Raw genomic sequence first — 27,283 nt, forward strand, 5'->3', positions numbered from 1 at the left:
ACTAAAAGATACAAGACACTATACAGGCTTATATAGCCCGAGTGGCCACTACCGGCATTACAGTACACAGGGGCTCTTAAAGGCACATACACCACAAACTGGGTCATAGGTTTTGTACAAAACAGCTTTAATCCATGTAAACCCAGCCCCGAATGCAGAAAGAATGAGATTTTCCTTTTACACATCAGAGGTAACATAGATACATAGATACATAGAAGATAGGAGCAGGAGTAGGCCATTCGGCCCTTCGTGCCTGCTCCGCCATTCGATGAGATCATGGCTGATCTTTTAATTCAGTATCCCGTCCCCGCCTTCTCTCCGTAACCCTTAACCCCTTTTGCCCGTAGAAATATATCTAATTCCCTCTTAAATATATTTAATGAGCTGGCGTACACTGCCCTCTGTGGCAATGAGTTCCACAGGTTCACCACTCTCTGAGTGAAGAAATTCCCCCTCATCTCTGTCCTAAATGGTTTAGCCCTTATCCTTAAATTATGTCCTCTAGTTCTGTTCTCACCCGCCAAGGGAAACATTCCTTCTGCATCCAGTCTGTCTAGACCTGTCAGAATTTTATACACTTCTATGAGGTCCCCTCTCAATCTTCTAAACTCCAGTGTGTACATCCCTAAACTACATAGTCTCTCCTCATAGGTCATTCCCGCCATTCCTGGTATCAGCCTGGTGAATCGCCGCTGCACCCCCTCCATGGCAAGAACATCCTTCCTCAGATGAGGCGACCAAAACTGTACACAGTACTCGAGGTGTGGTCTCACCAGTGCCCTGTACAGCTGCAGCAAGGTATCCCTGTTCCTGTATTCTAACCCTTTTGCTATGAAGGCCAGCATACCGTTTGCCTTCTTGACCGCCTGTTGCACCTGCATGCTCGCCTTCAGTGACTGGTGTACAAGAACACCCAGGTCTCTCTGTACTTCCCCCTCTCCCAATCTATTGCCATTTAAATAATAATTTGCCCTCCCGTTCCTGCACCCAAGGTGGATAACTTCGCACTTGTCCACATTATAGTGCATCTGCCATTTATCCGCCCAATCGCCCAGTCTGTCCAAATCGCTCTGGAGCTTCCTGGTCTCTTCCTCTGAGCCCACCCCCCCTCCTAGTTTAGTGTCGTCTGCAAATTTGGAAATGCTGCATCCGACTCCCTGATCCAGGTCATTAATGTAAATTGTGAACAGCTGGGGGCCCAGGACAGATCCCTGTGGTACCCCACTTGTTACTGCCTGCCATTCAGAAAATGAGCCGTTTATTCCAACTCTCTGTTTTCTATCTGACAGCCAGTTCCCTATCCACGCCAAAACTTTCCCCTTTATCCCATGAGCCTCAATTTTCCATGCTAATCTTTTATGTGGGACCTTATCGAAGGCCTTTTGGAAGTCCAGGTACACCACATCTACTGGCTCTCCCCCATCTATTCTACCAGTTACTCCCTCAAAAAATTCCAATAGATTAGTCAAGCACGATTTACCCTTTGTAAATCCATGTTGACTCTGTCCTATCCTGTCCCCATTTGCTAAGTGCTCCGCTATTTCATCCTTAATGATGGACTCCAGCATTTTGCCCACAACTGATGTAAGGCTTACAGGTCTGTAATTACCTGCTTTTTCCCTACCCCCCTTTTTGAATAGTGGGGTAACGTTAGCTACCCTCCAATCCATCGGCACTGTTCCCGAGTCTAATGAATTCTGAAAAATCATCCTTAGTGCATCCGCTATCTCTAGGGCCACCTCCTTCAGTACCCTAGGATGCATGTTATCAGGCCCTGGGGATTTGTCCACCTTCAATCCCTTTAGCTTCCTTAACACCATATCCTTAGAGATATTGATTTGCGTCAGTTCCTCCTTTGCCAATGTCCCTATTTTTCCCGATATCCCAGGGAGGTTTTTTGTGTCTTCCTTCGTAAAGACTGACCCAAAGTATGCATTTAGTTGATCTGCCATTTCCTTATTTCCCATTATATATTCCCCCGTATCTGACTGCAATGGACCAACTTTGGTTTTCACCAGTCTTTTCCTTTTGATATACTTATAAAAGCTTTTGGAGTTAGTTTTTATATTTTCCGCCAGCTTGTTTTCGTAAGCTATTTTGCCCCTCTTGATTATGCCCTTTGCCCTCCTTTGCTCTATCTTAAACTGTTCCCAATCTTCCGCTCTGGCGCTTTTTTTGGCTATTTTATACGCCCTATCTTTGGATTTTATGCTGTCTCTAATTTCCCCTGTTATCCACGGTTGAGTCACCTTTTTAGATTTCCTTTTATGCCAGATTGGTATAAACAATTTTTGCAATTTTGTCAGTCTATTAGAATAATTTGTTTTCTGTTCATCATGGTTACTTACCACAGCTTTTAACATATGTGTCCATAACTTCAGCACTGATACCAGAGGGCCCTTTTTCACTTGGTGCATGCTTTCTGAAAAAGTTCTAGAAAATGTACAATTGAAGGCATTAGGTTACAAGAAATTCCAGGCCTGTTTTTTTGGATTAAAATTAGAAATTTTTGGCATTGCACATCCATAAAAGGTACTTAAGTATTTGGATTCCTTAGTACATAATTAGCATGATCAGTTAGTGTACAGTCACTGGATTAGTGTTGCAAAGTTGATTTTTTAAAATACCAAAGCCCAACAAGCTGCCTCAGCCCCTTTATCTGAACTGCTCCCAGCACAGGCAAGAAACCTGGATGCAGCAATGCACTTCTCTCAAACGCCCCTGTGCAATACAAGTGTGGATGGCTATATACTTTTTTTTTTTTTAAATAAAATAAAATTGTACTTCAAGAGTTAAAAAGAACCTCTTCTGGGGGGAAAAAAAAGCCAGTTAAAAATACCCTGTAATTGTAATTACATTGCAAATCAGTACACAGGCATTATACATATATTTGTAAATGCAGGTTCACGTTAGTCCCAATTTTCTTACTAACTTGCACTGTGTTCAAGTTTATAAAAATCAAATAGAATAGACGATTTGCTAAAAAAAAAATTAAAATGGAAAACAAATTCTGTCAAAGATGATGTATTTTCTGTCTCGTTATATACTTACAAAATTGTAATGCTGACGTTCACAGAACATTCAGAGATTGTTCACAAAATGACTTTGGAACAGCAATGATGCATATAAATGTGAATTTGAAAATTTATCTGGTAAATTTATTTGAAGATTTTCTTCACCTTGACTTTTGAAAGGTACCATAGAAATAGTATTACTTGACACTTTGGATAACTGGGCCCTGCGTATTTTGTAGAGCAGAGGCCCAGGAGCAGAAATGTCCGGATCTCCGGAGCCCTCAGGTAAGGGTGTAGATTTTTTCCAGATCAGAGGCCTCTGCACACAGGAAGCCTCCAATCGGAAAATACGGGCCAATATAAGGCAATTCTTTCCTTCATCTCAATTCAAGTTCTAGGGAGAAATACAAATTTAAACAGAATCTAACCAGGTTTAAGCAGTCAGGGAGCACCATGTAGCAAGTACATGAGCTGACCCAGTTTACACAGACTGGAATGCAGCCAATACAGAAGGTTCAGGTAAGGAGTCAATGCGGTTTGACAGATGAAGTATGTACAGCTGTTGTGGCAGATCTGTTGCAGCATCAAATTTTTCTAGACCTGTATATTCTGCATTTGGAAGTATTAAGATTTGGAGTTACATAGAAACGGGAGTAGGCCATTTAACCCCTCAAGCCTGTTCCGCCATTCAATGAGATCATGGCTGATCTGCGACCTAACTCCATATAAATCGCTTTTCCCCCATATCCCTTAATGCCTTTGGTTAACAAAAATCTATCAATCTCAGATTTAAAATTAACAATTGATCTAGCATCAATTGTCATTTGCGGAAGAGAGTTCCAAACTTCTACCACCCTGTGTGTGTAAAAGTGTTTCCTAATTTCAATCCTGTAAAGTCTGGCTCTAATTTTTAGACTGTACCCCTAGTCCTAGACTCCCCAACTAGCAGAAATAGTTCCTCACTATCTACCCTATCTGTTCCTCAATATCTTGAAAACTTCGATCAAGTCACTGGTTAACCTTCTAAATTCCAGGGAACACATCCCTAGTTTGTGTAATCTCTCCTCATAATTTAACCCTTGGAGTCCAGGTATCATTCTGGTTAATCTACGCTGCACTCCCTCCAAGGCCAATATAATCTTTCCTAAGGTGTGGTGCCCAGAATTGCTTACAGTACTCCAGGTGTGGTTTAACCAGGGCTTTATACAGCTGTAGCATAACTTCTGTCCCCTTGTATTCTAGTCCTTAGCCTTTTATATTATTCTCTATATATCTTAACATTTTAATGATCCATGTACCTGGACCCCACAAGTCTCTTTGGATCTCCACTGTTTCTAGCTTTTCACCATTTAGAAAGTACTCTGTTCTATCCTTTTTAGGTCCAAAGTGGATGACCTCACATTTACTTACACTGGAATCCATTTGCCACAGTTTTGCCCATTCACTTAATCTATTAATGCCTCTTTGTAATTTTATGCTGCCATCTACACTGTTGACAATGTCGCCTATCTTTGGGTCATCAGCAAACTTGGATATGTGGCTTTCTATCCCAACATCTAAGTCGTTAATAAATATGGTGAATAGTTGAGGCATTCACACAGATCCTTGTGGGACACCACTAGTCACATCCTGCCAATTCGAGTACCTACCCATTATCCCTACTCTCTGTCTCCTGCCACTCAGTCAATTACCTACCCAGGTCAATAGTTTCCCTTCAGTTCCATGAGCTTCAACTTTAGCTAACAGTCTCTTATGAGGGACTTTATCAAATGTCTTCTGGAAGTCCAAAACATCCATAGACATTCCCCTGTCCACTACTTTAGTCAACTATTCAAAAATGTATCAGGTTTGTTAGGCATGACGTACCCATTACAAATCCAAATTGCGGTTATGGGATGTAGACTACTGTTAAGATAGTGAAATATTGCATAAATTAGACCTGGAGTGTTGCTACTTAACCTGAAATAATATATTTTGAGATCACATATAGTATGGAGCCATCAACTGAAATTCAACTGTTGGTTCCCTTACTTCTGAAAAGATAGCAGTTTAGAACAGAGATTTGATCATTATATGTTAAGTTACTTTTTACCTGTATACTTCCTTCTGTAGCTAATACTTCAGCAACAGGCACAGATTGAATAAACTGCATGAAGCCTGAAGGACAGAGTGAAAATATTATTGCAGAATAAAACTAGGCAAACATATTGCTATAGCGCATTAGATAGTAAAAAAACTAACCATACCCATCTCAATTTGGGTATTTAACAACCAAGGCCATTATACTACTTAAGAACATAAGAAATAGAGGAGTAGGCCAATCGGCCCCTCGAGCCTGCTCCGCCATTCAATAAGATCATGGCTGATCTGATCCTAACCGCCAATCAACTATCACAGAACCATCTCCTGAATCGAACAGAATTAGACACACGAAATAGGAGCAGGATCAGGCTGCACGGCCCCTGGGCCCGCTCCGCTACCCACAGGGCCATGACCGATCCGAACCTAGACTCATGACAAATTCCTGCCCGCTCCCCATAACCCTTTATTCCCTTTACTTCTAGGAAACTGTCTATTTCTGTTTTAAATTTATGTAATGATGTAGCTTCTACAGCGTTTTGGGGCAGCATATTCCATGGACCTACCACCCTCTGAGTGAAGTAGTTCCTCCTCATCTCAGTTTTGAAAGAGCAGCCCCTTATTCTAAGACTATGCCCCCTAGTTCTAGTTTCACCCATCGGGAACATCCTCCCCGCATCCACCCGATCCAACCCCTTCACAATCTTATATGTTTCAATAAGATCGCCTCTCATTCTTCTGAATTCCAATGAGTCCCAATCTACTCAACCTCTCCTCATATGTCCATCCCCTCATCCCCAGGATTAACCGAGTGAACCTTCTTTGTACTGACTCGAGAGCACAAGTATGTCTTTTCTTAAGTATGGACACCAAAACTGTATGCAGTATTCCAGGTGCGGTCTCACCAATACCTTGTACAACTGAAGCAATACCTCCCTATTTTTATATTCTATCCCCCTAGCAATGAAAGCCAACATTCCATTGGCCTTCTTAATCACTTGCTGCACCTGCATACTAACCTTTTGAGTTTCATGCACCAGGACCCCCAGATCCCTTTGTACTTCAGTACTTTCCAGTTACTTGCCATTAAGATAATAACTTGCTCTACGATTTTTCCTGCCAAAGTGCATAACCTCACACTTTCCAGTATTGTATTCCATCTGCCAAATCTCTGCCCACTTACTTAGCCTGTCTATGTCCCCTTGCAGGTTTTTTATGTCCTCCTCACTCACTACTTTCCCTCCCATCTTAGTATCATCTGCAAACTTTGATATGTTACACTCGGTCCCCTCCTCCAAATCGTTAATATAGATTGTAAAGAGTTGGGGACCCAGCACTGACCCCTGCGGAACACCACTAGTTACTGATTGCCAGTCTGAGAATGAACCATTTATCCCAACTCTCTGCCTTCTGTTAGATAGCCAATCCTCTATCCATGCCAGAATATTACCCCCAATCCCGTGATTTTTTATCTTAAGCAATAATATTTTGTGTGGCACCTTGTCAAATGCCTTTTGGAAGTCTAAATACACTACGTCCACTGGTTCCCCTTTATCCACCCTATATGTTACTTCCTCAAAGAACTCCAGCAAATTTGTCAAACATGACTTCCCCTTCATAAAACCATGCTGACTTTGTCCTATTAAATTATGATTATCCAAATGTCCTGTTACTGTCTCCTTAATAATGGACTCCAAAATTTTACCTACCACAAATATTAGGCTAACCGGTTTTAAATAAGGGTGTTACATTAGCAGTTTTCCAGTCTGCCGGGACCTTTGCCGAGTCCAGGGAGTTTTGGAAAATTATTACTAATGCATCCACAATCCCTACCGCCACTTCCCTCAAGACCCTAGGATGTAAGCCATCAGGTCCAGGTGATTTATCCGCCTTGAGTCCCATTATTTTACCGAGTACCACTTCCTTAGTGATTTTGATCGTGTTTAGCTCCTCCCCCTCCATAGCCCCGTTTGTCCAGTGTTGGGATATTCTTAGTGTCCTCTACTGTAAAGACTGATACAAAATATTCAGTGTTTTTGCCATCTCCATATTTCCCACCATTAATTTCCCGGTCTCATCCTCTAAGGGACCAACATTTACTTTAGCCACCCTTTTTCTTTTTATATAACTATAAAAACTCTTACTATCTGTTTTGATATTTTTTGCTAATTTACTTACATAATCTATCTTCCCTTTCTTAATCAATCTTTTTGTTATTTTTTGCTGTCTTTTAAAGTTTTCCCAATCCTCTATCCTCCCACTAGATTTGGCTACCTTATATGCCCTTGTTTTTAGTCGAATACTATCCTTAATTTCTTTACTTAGCCACGGATGGCTGTCTTTTCTTTTACACCCTTTTCTTCTCAGTGGAATATATTTTTTTTGGAAGTTGTAAAATAACTCCTTGAATGTACACCACTGATCATGTATCGTCTTACCCTTTAATCTATTTTCCCAATCCACTCTACTCAATTCCGCTCTCATACCTTCATAGTCTCCTTTATTCAAGCTTAGCATGCTTGTTTGAGATCCAACCTTCTCACCCTCTAATTGAATATGGAATTCAACCATGTTATGGTCACTCATTCCAAGGGGATCCTTTACTAGGACATTTTTAATTAATCCTGTCTCGTTACACAGGACCAGAGCTAAGGTTGCTTGCCCCCTGGTCGGTTCAGTTACATACTGCTCAAGAAACCCATCCCTAATACACTCAATGAGCTCATCCTCAAGGCAGCCCTGCCCAATTTGATTTGTCCAATTAATATGATAGTTAAAATCCCCCATAATTATAGATGTTCCCTTATTACAAGCCTCAACTATTTCCTGATTGATACTCCGTCCAACAGAGATGCAACTGTTCGGAGGCCTATAGACTACGCCCACTAGTGTTTTTTTCCCCTTATTATTCCTTATCTCCACCCAAACTGTTTCATTATCCTGATCTTTTGACCCAATATCATTTCTCTGTATTAGTGATTCCTTCCTTTATTAACTTAGCCACCCCACCTCCCCTTCCTTCCTGCCTGTAATGGCCACAAGATCATACCCATATGTAGTTATTTGTGCCATTAACTCGTCTATTTTGTTACGAATGCTACGTGCATTCAGATAGAGAACTTTCAAATATGTTTTGTGACACTTCGTTCCTGCTTTTGCCCTTTTTATTACTTTACCTTTTACTCCATACCTTCTGCCCCTTCCTGACACGCTCTGGTTTTTAATTTCCCCACTGCTACCTAAGTCTATGACCTTCTCTGTTGTCATTTTTATTATTTGCTCTCTAGGAACCTCCCCCCCACTAGTTAGTTTAAAGCCCTCTCAACAGCCCTAGTTATATGATCCGCCAGGAGTCTAGTCCCAGCACTGGCCAAGTGAAGCCCGTCCCAACGGAACAGCTCCCTCCTGCCCCAGTACTGGTGCCAGTGTCCCAGGAAGCAAAACCCATTTCTCCCACACCAGTCTTTGAACCACGCATTTAACTCTCTAATTTTATTTGTCCTAGCCAATTTCGCTCGTGGCTCAGGTACCCTTGAGGTTCTGTTTTTTAATTTGACCCCTAGCTGCTCATACTCCTTTAACAGAACCGGCTTCCTAGTCCTATCTACGTCGTTTGTACCAACATGGACCACGACAACTGGATCCACCCCCTCCCACTGCAAGTTTCTTTCCAGCCCAGAGGAAATGTCCTTAACCCTGGCACCGGGTAGGCAACACAGCCTTCGGGACTCTCGCTCTCGGCTGCAGAGAACTCTATCTATCCCTCTAATAATACTATTCCCTACCACTACAACATTTCTATTTACTCCCCCCTCTTGAATGGCCCCCCGTTCCACGGTGCTGTGGCCAGGTTGCTCATCCTCCCTGCAGTCCCTGCTCCTGTCCCCACAGGGAGTAAGAACCTCGAACCTGTTGGACAAGAGCAAGGGCTGCGGCTCCTCCAACACTACTTCCTGGATCCCCGTACCTGCCTCACTCGTAGTCACACTGTCCTGTCCCTGACCATGGGCTACATCTGAATTAATTAACTTCATAGGTGTGACCACCTCCTGATACACAGAGTCCAGGTACTTCTCCCCCTCCCTGATGTGTCGCAGTGTCTGAAGCTCAGACTCCAGCTCATCAACATGGAGCTGGAGTTCCTGTAGCAGCAGACACTTGTCACAGACGTAATCACCGTGAGCCTCAATGGGGTCCACCGGCTCCCACATCTCGCAACAGTAACACATCACCTGCTCCATTCTATGTAATTAATTAAATTTTTTATTGTTAGTCATGGACACCCTCTGCCCGATTTTAGATGCTAGTATCCCCTTTAATTAATTGGATTTAAATTTAAATTAAATCAATCCCTCTAAATGGTTTACCAACAGTCACTCTGTATGTAAGGACACACCAACACTCAATATAAATGTGCTTAAAATCTGCCAAGTGCCACAGTTCTCTATTTATTTTTGCTTTACTAGGAATCATATGTCCCAGTGCAGTATCAAGATCTTTCCTAAGCTTAGGGTAAGCAGGTAGCATGATTAAACTGCCCACTCACATTGTTCTTGAAATGGAAGCGAAGCAAAGCACAGCAACAATTTAAATACATACAGTTCTGCTCACTGGCCTGTTTACTGACACAAGAGCAGTGTTGGAATGGTAAGCTACATTAGAATTTTATAAGCAGTACAACAAGCTGCCTAAATAGTTCATTCCGCTTAAAACACAAACTACACCTATAATAAAGAAACATTACTTTATCAGTCTTTCGGAAATCCATTACTGCCAAAGTGCAGCTTTCAACATTTTTGGGTAACTCTTGCAATTATTTAGTGCCTTTAACATATGAAATGTCCCAAGGCACTTCACAGGGGCATATGACGACAAAATATCTCCTTCTTTGGCTTGGCCTCAATTTTACACAGGTGACTAAAAGCTTGGTCAGCGAGGTAGCTTTTATGGGGCTTCTTAAAAGGAGAGAGAGGTGGAGAGACAGAGATTTAAGGAGGATATTCCAGAGCTAACAAACACTCTCTGGGTGAAGAAATTCCTCCTCATCTCTGTCCTAAATGGCTTACCCCTTATCCTTAGACTGTGACCCCTGGTTCTGGACTCCCCCGCCATCGGGAACATCCTTCCTGCATCTAGTCGTTAGAATTTTAAGGGTCTAAAGGGAAGGGGCATTAGAGCTGGGGAGTAGGGTACTTTTCCATTTTTGGTATCTAGTGTACAAGTACAAGTGTGTCTTAACCCAACCTTAGAAGAGAAACTCTTACTGCATTACTATGACTTGTTTTCATTTCTCACCAGTATTCCGTGTGACTTCACTTGAGAGTCTCAAATTCTAAGGGCCGCTTTGAAGAATGAATATAAAATAGAGTACACTAATATTTAAGGACCTGCAACAGTGACCATAGCAAAGGAAATAGATAACCTAATAATGGGAAATGGTAAAATATATAGTAAACTTTCCAAATAATCAGAATTCAAGTGTATTTCACAAAACAGTGGTATTTTAGGAACTAAATGCTCAAGTTTTCTGTGCCCAATTAAGAGTACTCTACTGTAATTACACATGGCGCAAAAGTGGCACAAAGACCCTTATGGGCTAAAGATGTGGATTAATAACAGCTTTTTAATAAGGGTCATACTTTATCTAAATCATCTTTTCCAATTAAAACCTCTACCACAAATGGTAGTTTATTAAAAAAGGTGCTCTAAAGTGACAGAAATGCATGTTGCTACCATCACAGTATAGATTATTTTTTAATGGAAACTGCCTAAGAAAAATTATGCCTTAATTAAACTCACTCAACAATGGAGATGCTGCAGCACCACCAATGGCAAACGAGTGTAACTACAGGGTGACTAGTTTGCATAGACAGTTGCATTATCAATGTGGACATAAGAATTTATAATACAGGAAACTTTCGTTTAGCCGGAGGTTAAAAGTCCGGAAAGCTCCATCTACCGGCAAAATTCAGGAGCCGTTTCCTATAAGTTTTTTTACTTCTCGTTGCTTTTTTTTCCCCCAGTCAGGCTCTGCAAGGTCAAGCTGAAGCTGTTCCTTAGCTACAGAGACGCTTTCAAGCTGCGGCCGACTGTTTTGAAGCTGTTGCTAAGCAACAGGGTTTGTTGATTCACACGGAGCTGAAAAGTTCCGTATGTTTTAACATTAGCGCTGGTTTATACGGCAGTTTTGATGGGACGGCACCAACTCGGTCCCGTCAGTGCCGGATACCAGAAAGTTTCCTGTAGGTTTTTTACCTCGTTAAAGTTTTTAATCGGAAGATCGCAACCTCTCCCAAAATTCGATAGACTGTGGGACAGTACCCATGGATTGGAGGGTAGCTAATGTTACCCCACTATTCAAAAAAGGTGAGAGAGAGAAAATGGGGAATTATAGACCGGTAAGCCTGACATCAGTAGTGGGGAAAATGCTAGAGTCCATTATAAAAGATGTAATAGCAGAGCACTTGGAAAACAGTGACAGGATCGGACAAAGTCAACATGGATTTACAAAAGGTAAATCGTGCTTGACTAATCTACTGGAATTTTTTGAGGATGTAACTGGTAAAATAGATAAGGGAGAACCAGTGGATGTGGTGTATTTGGACTTTCAGAAGGCTTTTGATAAGGTCCTGCATAAGAGATTAGAGTGTAAAGTTAAGGCACATGGGATTGGGGGCAAGGTATTGACTTGGATAGAGAACTGGTTGGCAGACAGAAAGCAAAGAGTTGGAATAAACGGGTCTTTTTCCAAGTGGCAGGCAGTGACTAGTGGGGTACCGCAGGGATCGGTACTAGGACCCCAGCTATTCACAATATATATTAATGATCTAGATGAGGGAACTAGATGTAATATCTCCAAGTTTGCAGACAACACAATGCTGGGTGGGTGTGTGTGCTGTGAGGCGGATGCCGAGAAACTCCAGTATAATTTGGACAGGTTGGGTGATTGGGCAGAAGCATGGCAGATGCAATATAACGTGGATAAATGCGAGGTTATCCACTTTGGTAGCAAAAACAGGAAGGCAGATTATCTGAATGGCAATAGATTGGGAGAAGGGGAAGTGCAATGAGACCTAGGTGTCCTTGTGCACCAGTCGCTGAAGGTAAGCATGCAGGTGCAGCAGGCGGTTAAGGCGGCAAATGGTATGTTGGCCTTCATAGCGAGAGGGTTCGAGTACAGGAACAAAGATGTCTTGCTGCAGTTGTACAGGGCCTTGGTGAGACCATACCTTGAGTATTATGTGCAGTTTTGGTCGCCTTATCTGAGGAAGGACGTTCTTGCCATGGAGGGAGTGCAGCGAAGATTCACCAGGCTGATACCTGGGATGGCAGGAATGACATATGAGGAGAGATTGGGTCGATTGGGCTTATACTCGCTGGAGTTTAGAAGAATGAGAGGGGATCTCATTGAAACTTATAAAATTCTAACAGGACTAGACAGACTAGATGCAGGAAGGATGTTCCCGATGGCCAGGGAGTCCAGAACCAGGGGTCACTGTCTAAGGATAAGGGGTAAGCCATTTAGGACAGAGATGAGGAGCAACTTCTTCACCCAGAGAGTGGTGAACCTGTGGAATTCACAGAAGGCAGTGGAGGCCAATTCATTAAATATATTCAAGAAGGAGTTAGATATATTTCTTAAGGCTAAAGGGATCAAGGGATATGGAAAGAAGGCAGGGACAGGGTACTGAATTTGGATGATCAGCCATGATCTCGTTGAATGGCGGAGCAGGCTCGAGGGGCCGAATGGCCTTCTCCTGCTCCAATCTTCTATGTTTCAATGTTTCTAAAAACCCGAGCTTATTTTGCCCGAAGTACACTTTGTATGCTTTGCTAATATTTATGTTTTGTTTTTACCAATTTCAGCTCAGTTATTTTTCCAAACTTAAAGAAAAGCTAGAGAGTAAAGTTCAAAATCTTTAATCAGGTAACATTTATGTTGCACAAGGCACATTCTCTGATTAACCGTGTGCAATGTCACAGGAGATCAGCTAGCAATATTTAAAATGTTGCGTCCACACGTACTTCCAATTAACTTTTTCCATTACAAATACAATCCCAACCACTTACACCGTCCACGCAGCCAACTTTATCAGGCAAATGGCACTAACCATTTGCTATTTTCATTGAAGCTAATAACAAAGGCCACTTAGAACACATCAAGCACGCTGGCAATTTCAGGCAACTCAGTAAGCTTTTTCCACCTCATTATCATACTGTATTTGCATTTAAATCCCTCCATGGGTCATTGTGGTTTATTTTTGTGTCTTAGCAGGTTTTATTAAGTTAGATTTGGTGGTCATCATCAGCCAGTAGATGTAGAAGGGGGCGTTTCCCCTGATGTTGGAAATGGAGAGTGATCAGTTCCGTAGAGATGTAGTGAAACAGGGCATTACGCGCTCACTTAGGAGTGAATTTCACCTTCTGTGAAGAGAAGAAGCTTAAAACAAATGGGTGTGAAATGGTACCTGGCTGAGAGCGAGTGTGTGTTCACTGGTCTCAGTCCTCCATTAGCGAGGAAGGTCTTAACCCTGTAAAAGACGATACACCGTCCAATGCTTGTAGCAAGCTAATCGAGTTAACTCCAAGGCACCCGCTACAAGCAGTGGGGACTACCGACATCCGCATTTAGAATGGAAACTGCCTTTGTGAAACGGTCATGCTGTAATTATACCTTCCCACCAGTGATGACATTTTAGCAACTCAGAATGTAACCCCCAGCTTTTATTGCAGAAAAGCCCCTATGCTTCAATCAATTATTTCCCACTTCCCAAATTGTGGTGTTTTATTTAACTATAAATAATACCAATCATCTCTGCGGCATTACACACAAGAGTCAAAACTAAGTGCACTACTCAGGTCAAGAGGGTTAAAGGGCAGGGGGATAAGTTAGCCAAGGATGAGGACAAAAAAAACAGGGAAACTACCTCAATGGGGACAGGCTAGGAGGTGCTCTTTCTTGATTGTGGGGGTGAGGATTGGGAGAGCGACTGAGAAGATTAGTAAACATTAAGTTAAGGGTTTAAAAAACACTGCACATCGTCTTTCACCCAATGCTCAAAATGTGTAAGATTTAAAAACAGTTTTAAACCATTCTGCTGGTCACTTAGCAAGGTTGTAACAGTCACCATGCTGCAAGGACAACCAGTTGCTTTGGTACAGAAATGCATCCAGGCGGACAACACCAGGGTCAGCTACTATTTTCAGATCTAATGTCATGTGATATTTATTACACTGTACAGTCCTATTACAGCACCACCTACAGCCTTAACAGGTATTCCACGCACAATGTATTTTCTACATCAGACAACATAGTAGTTTAATACATTTTGAAATGGAATATTGTAAACCAAAGGATTTTAATATATAATTGATAAAATTAAAGTATTACATAAAAATAAGGACAGAATGCATGACTTTAAAAAGGAAAAAAGAAACTAATTCTGAACGAACTACTCCAATTATTCCCCACCCTAACTTTGCTTCATCTGAAAACTTCATTTGGTCCTGACTCTCCATCCACCTCTAGTGCAAATGCAACCCTTCCCCTTTATATGATTCCAATAATTCTTGATATATATATACATACACACATCTCTTAATTAGGAAAATTATTTCACCATGTTTGGTACTGGTTGCCAACACCTTGTAGGGCGTCAATTTCAAATCAAGATTTTCTTTCCGTAAAAGCTGCAATAGAAGCAAGATCATAAAAGTTTAAAAGACACCTAAAAACTACTGTACTACAGTACTTAAAACATTAGACACCAATATTAGTGGCATACAGATACACTTAAGTGAACCTTCAAGCAGAAATGCCATCAATATTTGCCAATGATATCATCTTTTCACGTTTCAATCCAAGTTCATTTATTTCCCATTACAAAATGACCTAAGCCCCAGAATTCCTGGTGAGCCACTGCACCACCAGAAGTGTGATAAGGGCAGAGCTTCCACTCACTGACTAATCCCCAAATGAAAATCCTTGGGTCAGTGAATTTAAATATTTCGGGCATTTTGCCACAGCCTTGGGGTGGGGTGCGGAGAACAGATAGACAGGAGGGAGGAGACAAAAACAAACTGCAGAATTATAAACTGGTCACTGAAAAGGGGCAGAGACCCAATGGAACTGGGTCCTGCCGCAAATCCCCCCACTCACCTAGATTATATGAAAAAAATCACACTCCTAAACCTTAGGAATTATGGAGAGCTATGGTTTCAACAAAACATACAATTTCTTTTGAATTCCAACCAGCACCTTTTTCAAAATGAAACTTGGCTAAACAAATGCAGATAACATCAAGGTATTGCACCAAGGAGTGAGTGATAGGACAGGTAGAACCAGAAGAAGCACAGAAGTTTACAGCACAAAAGAAGGTCATTCATCCCATATAAACTGAAGTTGGGAGTGGAAGTTACCATGGGCGGCAGCAAGCACATGTGTTTCATAATCAAGCAGAACAAGTAAGTTCATAGTACTGTTCAACACAAAGCTAGTTTATAAAATGGAATAGTCATGTATGTACAGTAGTCTAGTGTAGTATTATCACTGGGCGGTTTTGTCTACCAGCCTAGATGGGCTTTGAAATTGCTGCCATTTGTCTATCGACAGTTTTAAACAGCAATATATTAAGCTAGTGTTTTAGTCATTGTATTGACTGTTGAGTTTTAACTGACAACTTGTAGCAATTTCAAAAACTAGGCTGGACCAGTTAAAAATCTGCCAACTTGCAAGCCTAATGTAGTCAATTAAAAAAAATGCAAAGTTGGGTGTGGGAAAAAGGAAGAGTTGGACTACAAAAGGTCTTATTACTTTAGATACATATATGCTCAACATAAGAAAAATAATCATCTATCCCATTTAGCTCTAGTGGTCCAGGTTTCAAAAAGCACTCGTAATAATACTATAATTAAACATCTTTAAGGGGTGTGTGAAACAGTATTTAACATTTAATCAACTGGAGTAATTAAAGAACAGCCTCCTAGAATAAAACAAAATACAAGGCAGTATGTAAGGGCATAATATGGTAAGTCCTGTGTTTTCTATATCTGATAAAGTTGTATCAAGGTTAGATACTGTTATGCAATTAAATTCCATAATATGTCTGATCAGAGTGTGGGTTGAGTTCTTTAGTTTGGTTATTTGCATGAAGGAGATATTCATGTACTGTACTAAGCTTTAACTATTAAATTCCAACAATGAAAACCACATGAATGGTGATTTCTAGTAATAATGCTGCAAATGATCTCAGATTTTCCAATATGTTTACTTACATGCAGAAACATTTGTTTAAAAGGGATCTACTAAGCTTTTATTGGTGACACATTGCATTGAGCTTGCTTCATACCTTGTCCATAAGCGAGATGATCTGGAGGATAAGTTGATCCTGTCGGAGATCATCACCATGCTTGAATATAACAGGGTATTTACCTCCATCCTCAGTTTTAAATATTAACTTGGCTGGCATTAGTGCACTCTGAAACAATACAATGGATTTAGAACACAGTGATTCTTAAATTGAAGAAATGTGTGGGGGCGGGTTGAAAAAGGGGAAAGAAAGCAAAATTATTTTTGCTCGTGAGCTTCCCCCACCCCCCCCCCCCCAACCACCACCACAATATTTTTTTGAGACTTTTGTAAAATATCAACATTTTCACCTGCTGGTAGATGAAGTTAGATTTTTCTGCCTGCTACACTGCTTTGCTGTGGTCACCAATGGAGAGTATCCCTTGCATTCCAATATGGCACCACAGCAAACCAGGACAGTAACTTCAGAGCAGCTGCAGAGCCAATCTGGAGCTGTGGAACCCCAGGGAAGCGGGTTACAAAAATGTCAAAAGAAATTCTTCAGTACTTTTTCCTTTCATAAAAATGGAGGGGGGACACTTTGAACAAAAAAGTACTAATCCTAAAGTAAACTTTCCCTTTAAATTCCATTTTATCAACATTTCTACTTGTTCAGTATCACGATCAGAAGTTAGAATTAGATCACGTGCATACATTTTGCCTGAATTCTGAATGATATCTAAATCATACATTTAAAATTTAAGTAAGGTAAATATGGATTTCAGTGAACTCCCAATTTTGTGGAAGGAATAGGCCTTTGACAAGTCTTAGGATACATGCATTCGAACATAAAATGTCAACTCTTTAAACACAAAAATAGACAGGTAATCTTTTCAAGTACTATTAGCAAAATTAATAATTCAAATATTTATTCCCAAATAGAACATGCACATATTCAGCTCACACGTCAGCTTATATAAAGAATACCGAACGAACAGTTTAGTGCTTAAGTACTAAATTTATACAACAACTTGGATTTATATAGTGCCTTTAACGTAGTAAACGGTCCCAAGGCGCTTCACTGGATTATAAGACAAAACATGTGATACCGAGCCACATAAGGGGAAATTAGGGCAGACGACCAAAAGCTTGGTCAAAGAGGTAGGTTTTAAGGAGCGTCTTAAAAAGGAGGAAAGAGAGACAGGAGAGATTTAGGCAGGGAATTCCAGAGCTTAGGTCCTAGGCAACAGAATGCACTACAATATTGATTATAAACTAGAATTTAGGAAATATATGCAGAAGACTTTCTAGCAGAAACCAAAAATCCAGAACTGGTCATAATATTTATAGTCGTAACACTAACCCTAAAGCTCTGAATTTGAGTTAGCCAAGTGATGCAACATGCTGGGAATGCCAGTTTGTATCCCAATCTTGGTTGAATTAGTAGTGCCTCCCCCCAAAAGGAAGGCTGCCGGTCTTAGCTGGACCACTATCTACACCACAGCATAGCGATGAGGAGCCTAGTTGACCAGGGTGGGTGGACAGGGCAACCGAACAAAGTGTTAACACTTATTGCCAGCATTGCCAATTCAATATTGCAGTTCAGCAGCCTTATTAACTGATGCAGTTCAGCATTTCCAGAGATTGAGATGTCTGGTCATGTGCCTGTGCTATTAAACAGAATCAAGGGTGTGCATCTTGGGAAGCTATTAAGGAGATGAACATAAATTGTGTAAAATATATTTAAAGCAACACTGTCTCTCTCACCAAGCATAAATCATCATTTGATACTGAATAAAAATGTACCACCCTCTTAATGCACTGTATGGTCATTAGGTATTCACCATCCTGTCAGTTTGATAAATGTCTAACACAGTTATGAGACTTTTGTATTGCTGACAAATGATTAACTATTCAGATATTTTTAATGTTCTATCTGCACTGAAATGAATCCCTGTTTTTACTATAATTGCATCTATTACAGAATAACAGACATCCAGGTATGTATATCAAGCTGTCGTCTCATTGAGAATCTAGATGCCAAACCACAAGAGTGAAGCTTGAACAAATTAGGACAGCTGGCTACAATAGAAAACAAGATTACCACTGAAGAAAATCTTTCCTTGTACATACATGTATGTGCATGCATTTGATAAAAGCAGCTTTAGTTTTCACTGCTTTTCCCCTCCTACCCAGCATACATCCATAACCAGGACACACATAGTTCATACACAATGTCACCACTGAACGATTAAAATAGTTCATAAATTGGGGCAAGTATACTATAATTTAATCTTTAGTTGATTAACTGGATGCACAAGTAGTGTGTATACAATTAGGTGCAACTTTCAGAACTATACCGCAAACAGAAATTCGAGAAGTACGGATAAAATTGTAGCATTGATGAATAGAATGCATAAATTAGTATTCAATTATATAATTTTAAGTAATGGGACAAATAATAATCTGGAAAATTAGATTTTTTGGGCTAGGTGTGCAGACAGAGATTGTGCAGTTGGTTTTAAAGACAGGGGGTGGCTGGGGCAGAAATCTGCCCATCATATTGCCCAGCTAGACAACAAAAAAGTTTCACCAGCATCATAGCAGACCAAATTAAAATTCACCTTCAAATCAAAGCCACATGTTTCTCACAAGCTGTGTTAATTGTGCAGTCCCTGAAGTTCTACATAGTTGGGGTGACTGTGAAATTTAATATCTTCTAAAAATCTATGTGAAGCACTGACACCAGATTAATTTTACTGGACTTTACTCAGCAAACATGGCCTCTGGGGGGGGGGGGGGAAACTTATAGCCAAAGCAATAAGATTTAGGCTTAACTATTAGAATTAGTAAGCCACTTCACTTTCTCTCAATTTATCCAGAGTAGATTTGACAAAGATGATAATGTCATTTTCTGCACCATTGATTATGATGGCCTTCTTTCTCAGCCAAATTCTCCTACTGTTTGTGGTCAACAGGGTGCTCCATAGACTCTACCCTATTCACCCATCCCCCTTGGCCCTTACTCCCTTCTTTCAATAAAGGTTCCTAGGACTCACCTTTGGCCCCATCCTCTTTCACATTTACATGCTGCTCCTTGGTGACATCATCCAGAGACACAGGCCCTGATGTTTACCGGGTCGTGCTTTTGGAGTAGGGAGGAGGAGTTGTGGGTGTGGAACCCAGAAGTCTGCCCTGTGTTTTAACTCGAGTGAGTTTGATTCCCAATACACGCACCCCCACCACAGTTGCCTGTTGGGCAGGGAAAGCCAAGATAGCTAGAGAGAGAGAGAGGGAGAGAGGGAGAGAAAAGGAGAGAAAGAAAAGGAGAGAGAGAGAGAGAGAGATTGCTTTATTTTGGGGGGGGGGGGGGGGGGATGGGTTGTTTTACAGGGTTAGCTCGTTGGGCCTGGAGGAAACAGTCCTGCTCCTCCTGTCCCACAAGCAGTGCTGTAAAAGGCACATACCTTATGGATCCAGCTCTTCACGCCTCCTTTTACCTGCCAGGTTTCCCAAGGCCAGAGAAACCAGGCTGACATGAGTTAAAAATAGGGTTCAAGGCAGCATGGCATTTTAACTTCCCACCTGCTTGTGGGGGTTAAAATTACACCCAGTTCTACCTCTCCACACCTTTTGACTCCTGCATTGCCTCTTTGCAAGAAGACTGCTCGTCCAACATTCAGTCTACAAATTTACCAATTTACAATTTTCTTCTTTTTATCTCTGAAGTTGATTGGAGCTGCCCAATAATAATGGTCTTGATCAGCAGATGCTATGACTGTGGAACTATTTTTACACTCCATTTTACAAGGTCGATGTTACAAACTGCTGAAATTATACCATAAATTAAACCCAAATTTCTACTTGGTCAAAATGAGGCAGAGGATTTACCAGGAATTAAACAAACCCTCTTCCCATGTCTATCTGAGCACAGACTTCTTGACACAAACCCAGCCTAAAGGCTTAAAAAAATGAACAAACCTGAAGATAGATTACGAACAGAATATGGAAAGAAAAAGAAAAATTACATCAGAAACAAAAGGATTTGTTTAATCAAACTACAAATTAAAATTATTTAATACTGCACATACAATAAATCTCAATTCCCAAGCTCAATTCCCAAGTTTACCTTAAACAATGTTGCTTTTTCTGGGATGATACCCCTGATTTTAACTTGCGGCTCCAAAGGTAAAGGTATCAGCTCAATCTCTGATAAATTCACTTTTTCATTGTCTGCCAATAATGTTTGCAGCCTTTCAATCTAGAAGTGGGGAACAAAAAAAGAAATATTTTATCATGAAACAAATTAAGGAAGTGGAGCAATTCTTCGTCAGCATAAAGTACAAGGTGAATGGGAAGGCAAGACCACCAAAAATGGATTATCTTGTCATTTTTCTCATTGCTGTTTCTAGGACCATGCTGTGCACAAATTAGCTCGTGCTTTCCTAAATTACAACAGTGACTACACTTCAAAAGTACTTCATTGACTGAAGCACTTTGGGACGCCCTAAGATCAGAAAGACGCTATATAAATGCAACTTTTTCTTTTTAAGAACTAGACCCCACAACCTATCCAATTTTTATCAGGTACTTATGCTACTCTCTCATCTCTGTTGATTAATCAAACAAAATTGAAGGGAGGGTAGAACTTTTTTTTTAAGTCAGGCAGGGACAGCTGACTGCAGATGTTTTGCAACGTTTTAAGCCACTGTCCCACGCCAGAGCTGCCGACGCATGGCCACTTATCTGTTGAACACAGGCATTGCGGGGATAGTATCATACCGGCTGCTCTTTCTACACAATGCACAAGCCTGCAACATGCATCATGTGCAGGAAGCAACAGGTGTAGGGACAAATGTGCCTTGTGGAGTGCTGAAACTGGAGAGACTGGGCAAGTCCCTGAGCAGGACACCAGCAATGGTTCTCACTAGTCCGACATTAGGTGGCATGAGATACATGACAAACAGGGATCCATACTGATACAAAAGCAAAAATACTGCAGATGCTGGAAATCTGAAATAAAAACAGAAAATGCTGGAAATACTCAGGTCAGGCACCATCTGTGGAGAGAGAGTTAACGTTTCAGTTAACGAAGGGTCATCAACCTGAAACGTTAACTTTCTCTCTCCACAGATGCTGCCTGACCTGATTATTTCCAGCATTTTCTGTTTTTATTAGGGATCCATACTGCCTCTAAATGAAAGGATGCAATATAGAACTGTAGTGAGGCCAGGGCACTTTTAGAAAATGGAAGCTGTAGTTGCTGTTTCTGTTGCAAGGTGGAACTTACAACAGAAACATACAATGGATTCCTAAAGACAAGGTTATGAGGAATCTGGAAAAGGACTAAGAATTTTGGAAAGCTTTGTTATTTGTTCAGTGGTTTAATGTATCAGTGAAAATGTTAATACAAGTTCAGCTTTCTTATAAAAGGGGCAATGAAATACTAAAAGCACAGTAATAACGTTTTGGGAATTGTCTCCCCTCTTATTTTTATGAAGATATTAGAACAACTTGTTAAATTTCTTCAAAATCCAAACCAGCAAACACAAATGTGATGTATAAGCTTGTGTGTAATGCCCTTCAAAATTAGAAACAATAGGAGAATCAGTTTATTTGGACAGAGACAGGACATTTCTGCATTACTTGATCAATACCTAGTTTGAATGTTGAAAAAGAAATATTGAATCATTATAGATGAGTGATGCTGAACTCTTAGAACTGTAAATATTCATGGATAAACAATTTTCATATGTAATCCAAACATTTTCATTCAATAAGTAGCTGTTCTGGGCAAATACCTGCAAAAATTACAGACTACTTTAAAAATATAGTTACTGCTAAAACAATCATCCTCCACAAAAATCTAGGGGTAAAGAAGGGATCTCAGACCAAAACACCTGGTTACAAAAATGAGATGTTATGACCATCACTATATCGTTTGATAGTGTGCTAGTGGGATACTAGATTTTGTGGATTCTTAATAGTTTCAGTGGGAATTTGGTACAATAATCTCAATTTCTTTGAGATCATTATAAACTTCCTGAAAAAAACAAATAAGTCTATAGCCTTAATTTTTATCCAGTCATGATATATCTTTTGCACAAAACCAGTCTTTAAAAAAAAAAATCACAAATTTGACAGACCTGTGCTGAACTCCATCAATAACTAATCTATACACACACTTCTCACCATCATATATTTGTACAAAAAAAATTGACAAAAAGTATTTGTGCTACAATTAATCATACAACACCAGGTTATAGTCCAACAGCTTTATTTGAAATCACAAGCTTTCGGAGCGCTGCTCCTTCTTCACCTGAAGAAGGAGCAGCGCTCCGAAAGCTTGTGATTTCAAATAAAGCTGTTGGACTATAACCTGGTGTTGTGTGACTTCTTACATTTGTCCACCCCAGTCCAACTCCGGCATCTCCACACAATTAATCATGTAATTGTAATGAACAGTTTAAGATGTGGAAATTACAGTAAATTGCAATACTATTCAAATTTACTTCAGCGAAGTAACTAGCTAGGTGTGAAAATACCTTTTTCTTCCGATTCCCACTCTCTCGCTGAACAGCTTTCATAAGGTGCACTAGTCGATCCACAAATGTTTGCTGAGCAGCTAGAAGGGAGCGCATGACTCTCACATTCTTGTCTCCCTAAAAGATGGAGTTATTAAAAAATTACTATTTGATCAAGCCACTTCAACCTAAATACCCTTCAAACTAAAAAGCTCAGTTCTGTTCAGTGCAGTTACCCAACAAGCAGCTTCACAGTCATTGCTTTATAGCAGGAAAACACTGCCTAAAAATATGACCCGCCCAGCACAGGAAACTATCTGAATTAGTATAAAGCAGCAACACAGGAATAGGGGTCACCCAGAGAACCAATCAGGGCACATGCAATTCTACCTACCAATCCTTAGGACACAGGAATCCAAGAGTCTGGATCTCAGTAGAAGTAAAATAATGTTCACAGGAATGTTAATTGATGTTAATTGGTCAGAATAAAATTTATGATCCAGACTATTTACCTATGGAATCAAATTGATTATTTTGTGGAAAAATTACTCAATGACAAAGTTATAGTTAGAGTCCAGATCAGAATTGTTCTGAACTTCAGCAGATATTCTATGGTATTGCTCGAGTTGCCTGGTGCACACTAAAGCAGAAATTTAACAGTGCTCTTTCGCCTATATTAAAAAAGTCTAAACTAACAACATCTGAACCTTTTAAATGTGTATCCCTCTAAAATGTTCCCTTATAGGATAGTTTCCACAAAGTAAAAAGATGGCAGGTGGGGTTTCCTGCTCCTGCATTCTCCATCCCCAATTTTCCACCATATATAGGGAAGGGATAGAAAATTGTCGCCCGTCGAGCAAAGATGTAGAAAACCGTGGCCAGTTAATACAACTGGAATAGCACAGATACATTGTTGGCTCAGCTGGGTCACATAAAAAAATTGAGACTGTTGGAGCCATTTCTGTTTAAAATCAACTACCAAGACACAAAACAAGCCTGTCCTTGCCATTACATTGTGCTACATGCTGGACATTTAATCAGTAATACTAGCCAAAACAAAAATAGTGGCATAATGCATGTAAATAGCTCCACTGTCAGAAAGGGTGGGCTCTAAAAATAGATACATTTTAATTCAAGTCCATCTTCCCTCCCCCAATTTCAGGCCACGTTTCTACTTATGATAAAATGAATTATTTGAACCCATAAGCTCTGCTTTCAAAAAAAATTGAAAACAACCATTCTTAATACCTTTAGCAATGCTTGACTAAACCTCCTCATCACATTCAAATACATCTCATGGGTTTTTGGGTCACGTTGTTGAGTATCCTGATCTTCACATTCTACAATAACATACCTTAGGAAACAGGAAAAAAATAACATGGCTTGAGAAACACAGTATATGAATAGTAAACCCAAAAGATCCAAATATGGTACAATACTACAACAACAACAACTTGCATTATATAGCACCTTTACCGTTGTAAAACATCCTAAAGGCACTTCACAGGAACGTTATCAAACAAAATTTGACAGCAAGCCATAAGGAAATATTAGGACAGATGGAGGTAGGTTTTAAGGAGCTTCTTAAAGGAAGCGAGGTGGAGAGGCAGGGAGGTTTAGGAAGGGAATTCCCGAGCTTAGGGCCTAGGCAACTGAAGGCACGGCCGCCAATGGTGAAGTGATTAAAATAAGGGATTCGCAAGAGGCCAGTATGGGAGGAGCGCAGAGGTCTCGGAGGGTTGTAGGCCTCGAGGAGGTTACAGAGATAGAGAGGGGCGAGGCCATGGAGGGATTGAAAACAAAGGATGAGAATTTTTAAATTGAGGCGTTGCTGGACCGGGATCCAATGTAGGTCAGCGAGCTCAGGAGTGATGGATGAATGGGACTTGGTGACAGTTAGGATACAGGCAACAGTGTTTTGGATGAGCTCAAGTTTATGGAGGTTGGAGGTGGAAGATGGGACACCGACCAGGATACAACAAAAATATTCATAAATCCAAGCATTTCACTTCAGCAATGTAATCCTTTGTACCACATTCAAGTAAAAGCTGGTACACTGAAGCTCATTTATATTTCTTCCAGCCATAACTTGATCATAAAGATTTAAGCAATCATATCTGCATATTGTGGGTAGTTCATGCAATGCACACTCTTAAATCAACCAGAGTAGTATTCCCTTTCACACACCTTCAATATAACTTCAGAGGTCTACAACAACAGAAAATGCTGGAAACACTCAGCAGGTCTGCCAGCATCGTGGAGAACGAGTGTTAACATTTCAGGTCGATGACCCTTCGTCAGAGGACTACAATTGTTTCCATATTTTGGCCTGCCAATATTTTCCCTTCCCTAGTGCTACTGCCTTGCTGGGTATGGTTATAGGGGTGGCAGTTGCCCTCCAGTTCCCTGCCCAAATGGCCATTATTCATGCGCAATCTTGACAGGAAATGAAGGGGAATGAGGAAAGGGGTGTGAAAGCAATACAGCCGAATCAGATTCTATCCTCAGCAGTTTTATACACATTCACGCTTCCAACAACCATTGTTGGATAGCAAATCAGGAGCAACAATCATGGCATATTTTCCCCATCCTACTGCAGGAGCACAAACCCTCAATAATGCCCCAGCCGAGATAAGCTAGTCTCAGCACAGAAGATCAAACCTGCAACCTTCCTAATCTGTATGACTCAACTACCTACTAGTTGGAACTCACTGAATCATTGGAGAAGCAGACTATAATTAAGAACCAGTAATCTTACTAGCAGACACAAATGAAATTTACTGGCTCAGCCATTTTCCCTCTTGTACAACTTGTCATTTAAATAATTCTCTAAAACACAACAAAAATACTATCTCCGCACTTAAGTGTCGTCTCCAACTACATATTCATTCCTCTACTTTGTAGTTCTAAAATGTTTACAGTGCATTGATATTTCCCTACATCCATCATAAGGGAATAGTTCAGTTTTTTTTATTCGTTTCTGGAATGTGGGCATCGCTGGCAAGGCCAACATTTATTACCTATCCCTAATTGCCCGAGGTAGTAGTGGTAAGCTGCCTTCTTGAACCGCTGCAGTCAGTGTGTTGAAGGTACTCCCACAGTGCTGTTAGGGTGGGAGTTCAAGAATTTTGACCCAGCGACGATGAAGGAACGGCAATATATTTCTAAGTCAGGATGGTGTGTGACTTGGAAGTGATGGTGTTCCCATGCGTCAGGTGCCCTTGTCCTTCTAGGTCGAGTTTCTTGAGTGTTGTTGGAGCTGCACTCATCCAGGCAAGTGGAGAGTATTCCATCACACTCCTGACTTGTGCCTTGTAGATGGTGGAAAGGCTTTGGGGAAGTCAGAAAATGAGTCACTCTCCCACAGAATCCCAGCCTCTGACCTGCTCTTGTGGCCACAGTATTTAGGTGGCTGGTCCAGTTAAGTTTCTGGTCAATGGTGACCCCCCCCCCCCCAGGATGTTGATGGTGGGGTATTCGGCGATGGTATTGACATTGAATGCCAAGGGGAGATGGTTAGACTTTCTCTTGTTGGAGATGATCATTGCCTGGCACTTGTGTTGCGCGAAATGTTACTTACCACTTATTAGCCCAAGCCTGAATGTCATCCAAGTCTTGCTGCATGCAGGCCCGGACTGCTTCATTATCTGTGAAGTGGCAAATGGAACTGAACACTGTGCAATCAGCGAACATCCCCACTTCTGACCTTATGATGGAGGGAAGGTCATTGATGAAGCAGCGGAGATGGTCGGGCCTAGGACACTGCCCGGAGGAACTCCTGGGGCTGAGATGATTGGCCTCCAACAACCACAACCATCTTCCTTTGTGCTAGGTATGACTCCAGTCAGTGGAGAGTTTTCCCCCCGATTCCCATAGACTTCAATGTTACTAGGACTCCTTGATGCCACACTCGGTCAAATGCTGCCTTGATGTCAAAGGCAGTCACTCTCACTTCTGGAATTCAGCTCTTTTGTCCATGTTTGGACCAAGGCTGTAATGAGCTCTGGAGCAGAGTGGTCCTGGCGGAACCCAAACTGAGTATCGGTGAGCAGGTTATTGGTGAGTAAGTGCAGCTTGAAAGCACTGTCGACGACACCTTCCATCACTTTGCTGATGATTAAGAGTAGACTGATGGGGCGGAATTGGCCGGATTGGATTTGTCCTGCTTTTTGTGGACAGGACATACCTGCGCAATTTCCACATTGTCGGGTAGATGCCAGTGTTGTAGATCCACCATCAATGAGGATGGGGATGTTCATGGAGCCTCCTCCTTCCCGTTAGTCGTTTAATTGCCTACCACCATTCACGACTGGATGTGGCAGGACTGCAGAGCTTTCATCTGATCTGTTGATTGTGGGATTGTTTAATTCTGTCTATAG

The 27,283-nt window shown here is 41.0% G+C and overlaps 1 protein-coding gene across 2 annotated transcripts in view; it reads right to left on the reverse strand.

Annotated features, from left to right (window-relative positions):
* The window catches only part of pik3c3 (phosphatidylinositol 3-kinase, catalytic subunit type 3), a 153,364-nt gene that overhangs the window by 36,111 nt on the left and 89,970 nt on the right, over nucleotides 1-27,283 (reverse strand). For both annotated transcript variants that reach the window (XM_085973256.1, XM_085973266.1), the window contains exons 14-20: nucleotides 24,153-24,258; nucleotides 22,926-23,042; nucleotides 20,510-20,641; nucleotides 16,442-16,570; nucleotides 14,714-14,783; nucleotides 5,107-5,171; nucleotides 2,349-2,433 (exon numbers count right to left, since the gene is read on the reverse strand). In XM_085973256.1, coding sequence (XP_085829382.1) covers nucleotides 2,349-2,433; nucleotides 5,107-5,171; nucleotides 14,714-14,783; nucleotides 16,442-16,570; nucleotides 20,510-20,641; nucleotides 22,926-23,042; nucleotides 24,153-24,258 — 704 coding nt within the window. The remainder of the gene's footprint in view (nucleotides 1-2,348; nucleotides 2,434-5,106; nucleotides 5,172-14,713; nucleotides 14,784-16,441; nucleotides 16,571-20,509; nucleotides 20,642-22,925; nucleotides 23,043-24,152; nucleotides 24,259-27,283) is intronic.

Source organism: Somniosus microcephalus, chromosome 2 (genome assembly GCF_052327205.1).
Source record: "Somniosus microcephalus isolate GS21.2 chromosome 2, FLI_Smic_1.0, whole genome shotgun sequence".
NCBI lineage: Eukaryota > Metazoa > Chordata > Chondrichthyes > Squaliformes > Somniosidae > Somniosus > Somniosus microcephalus.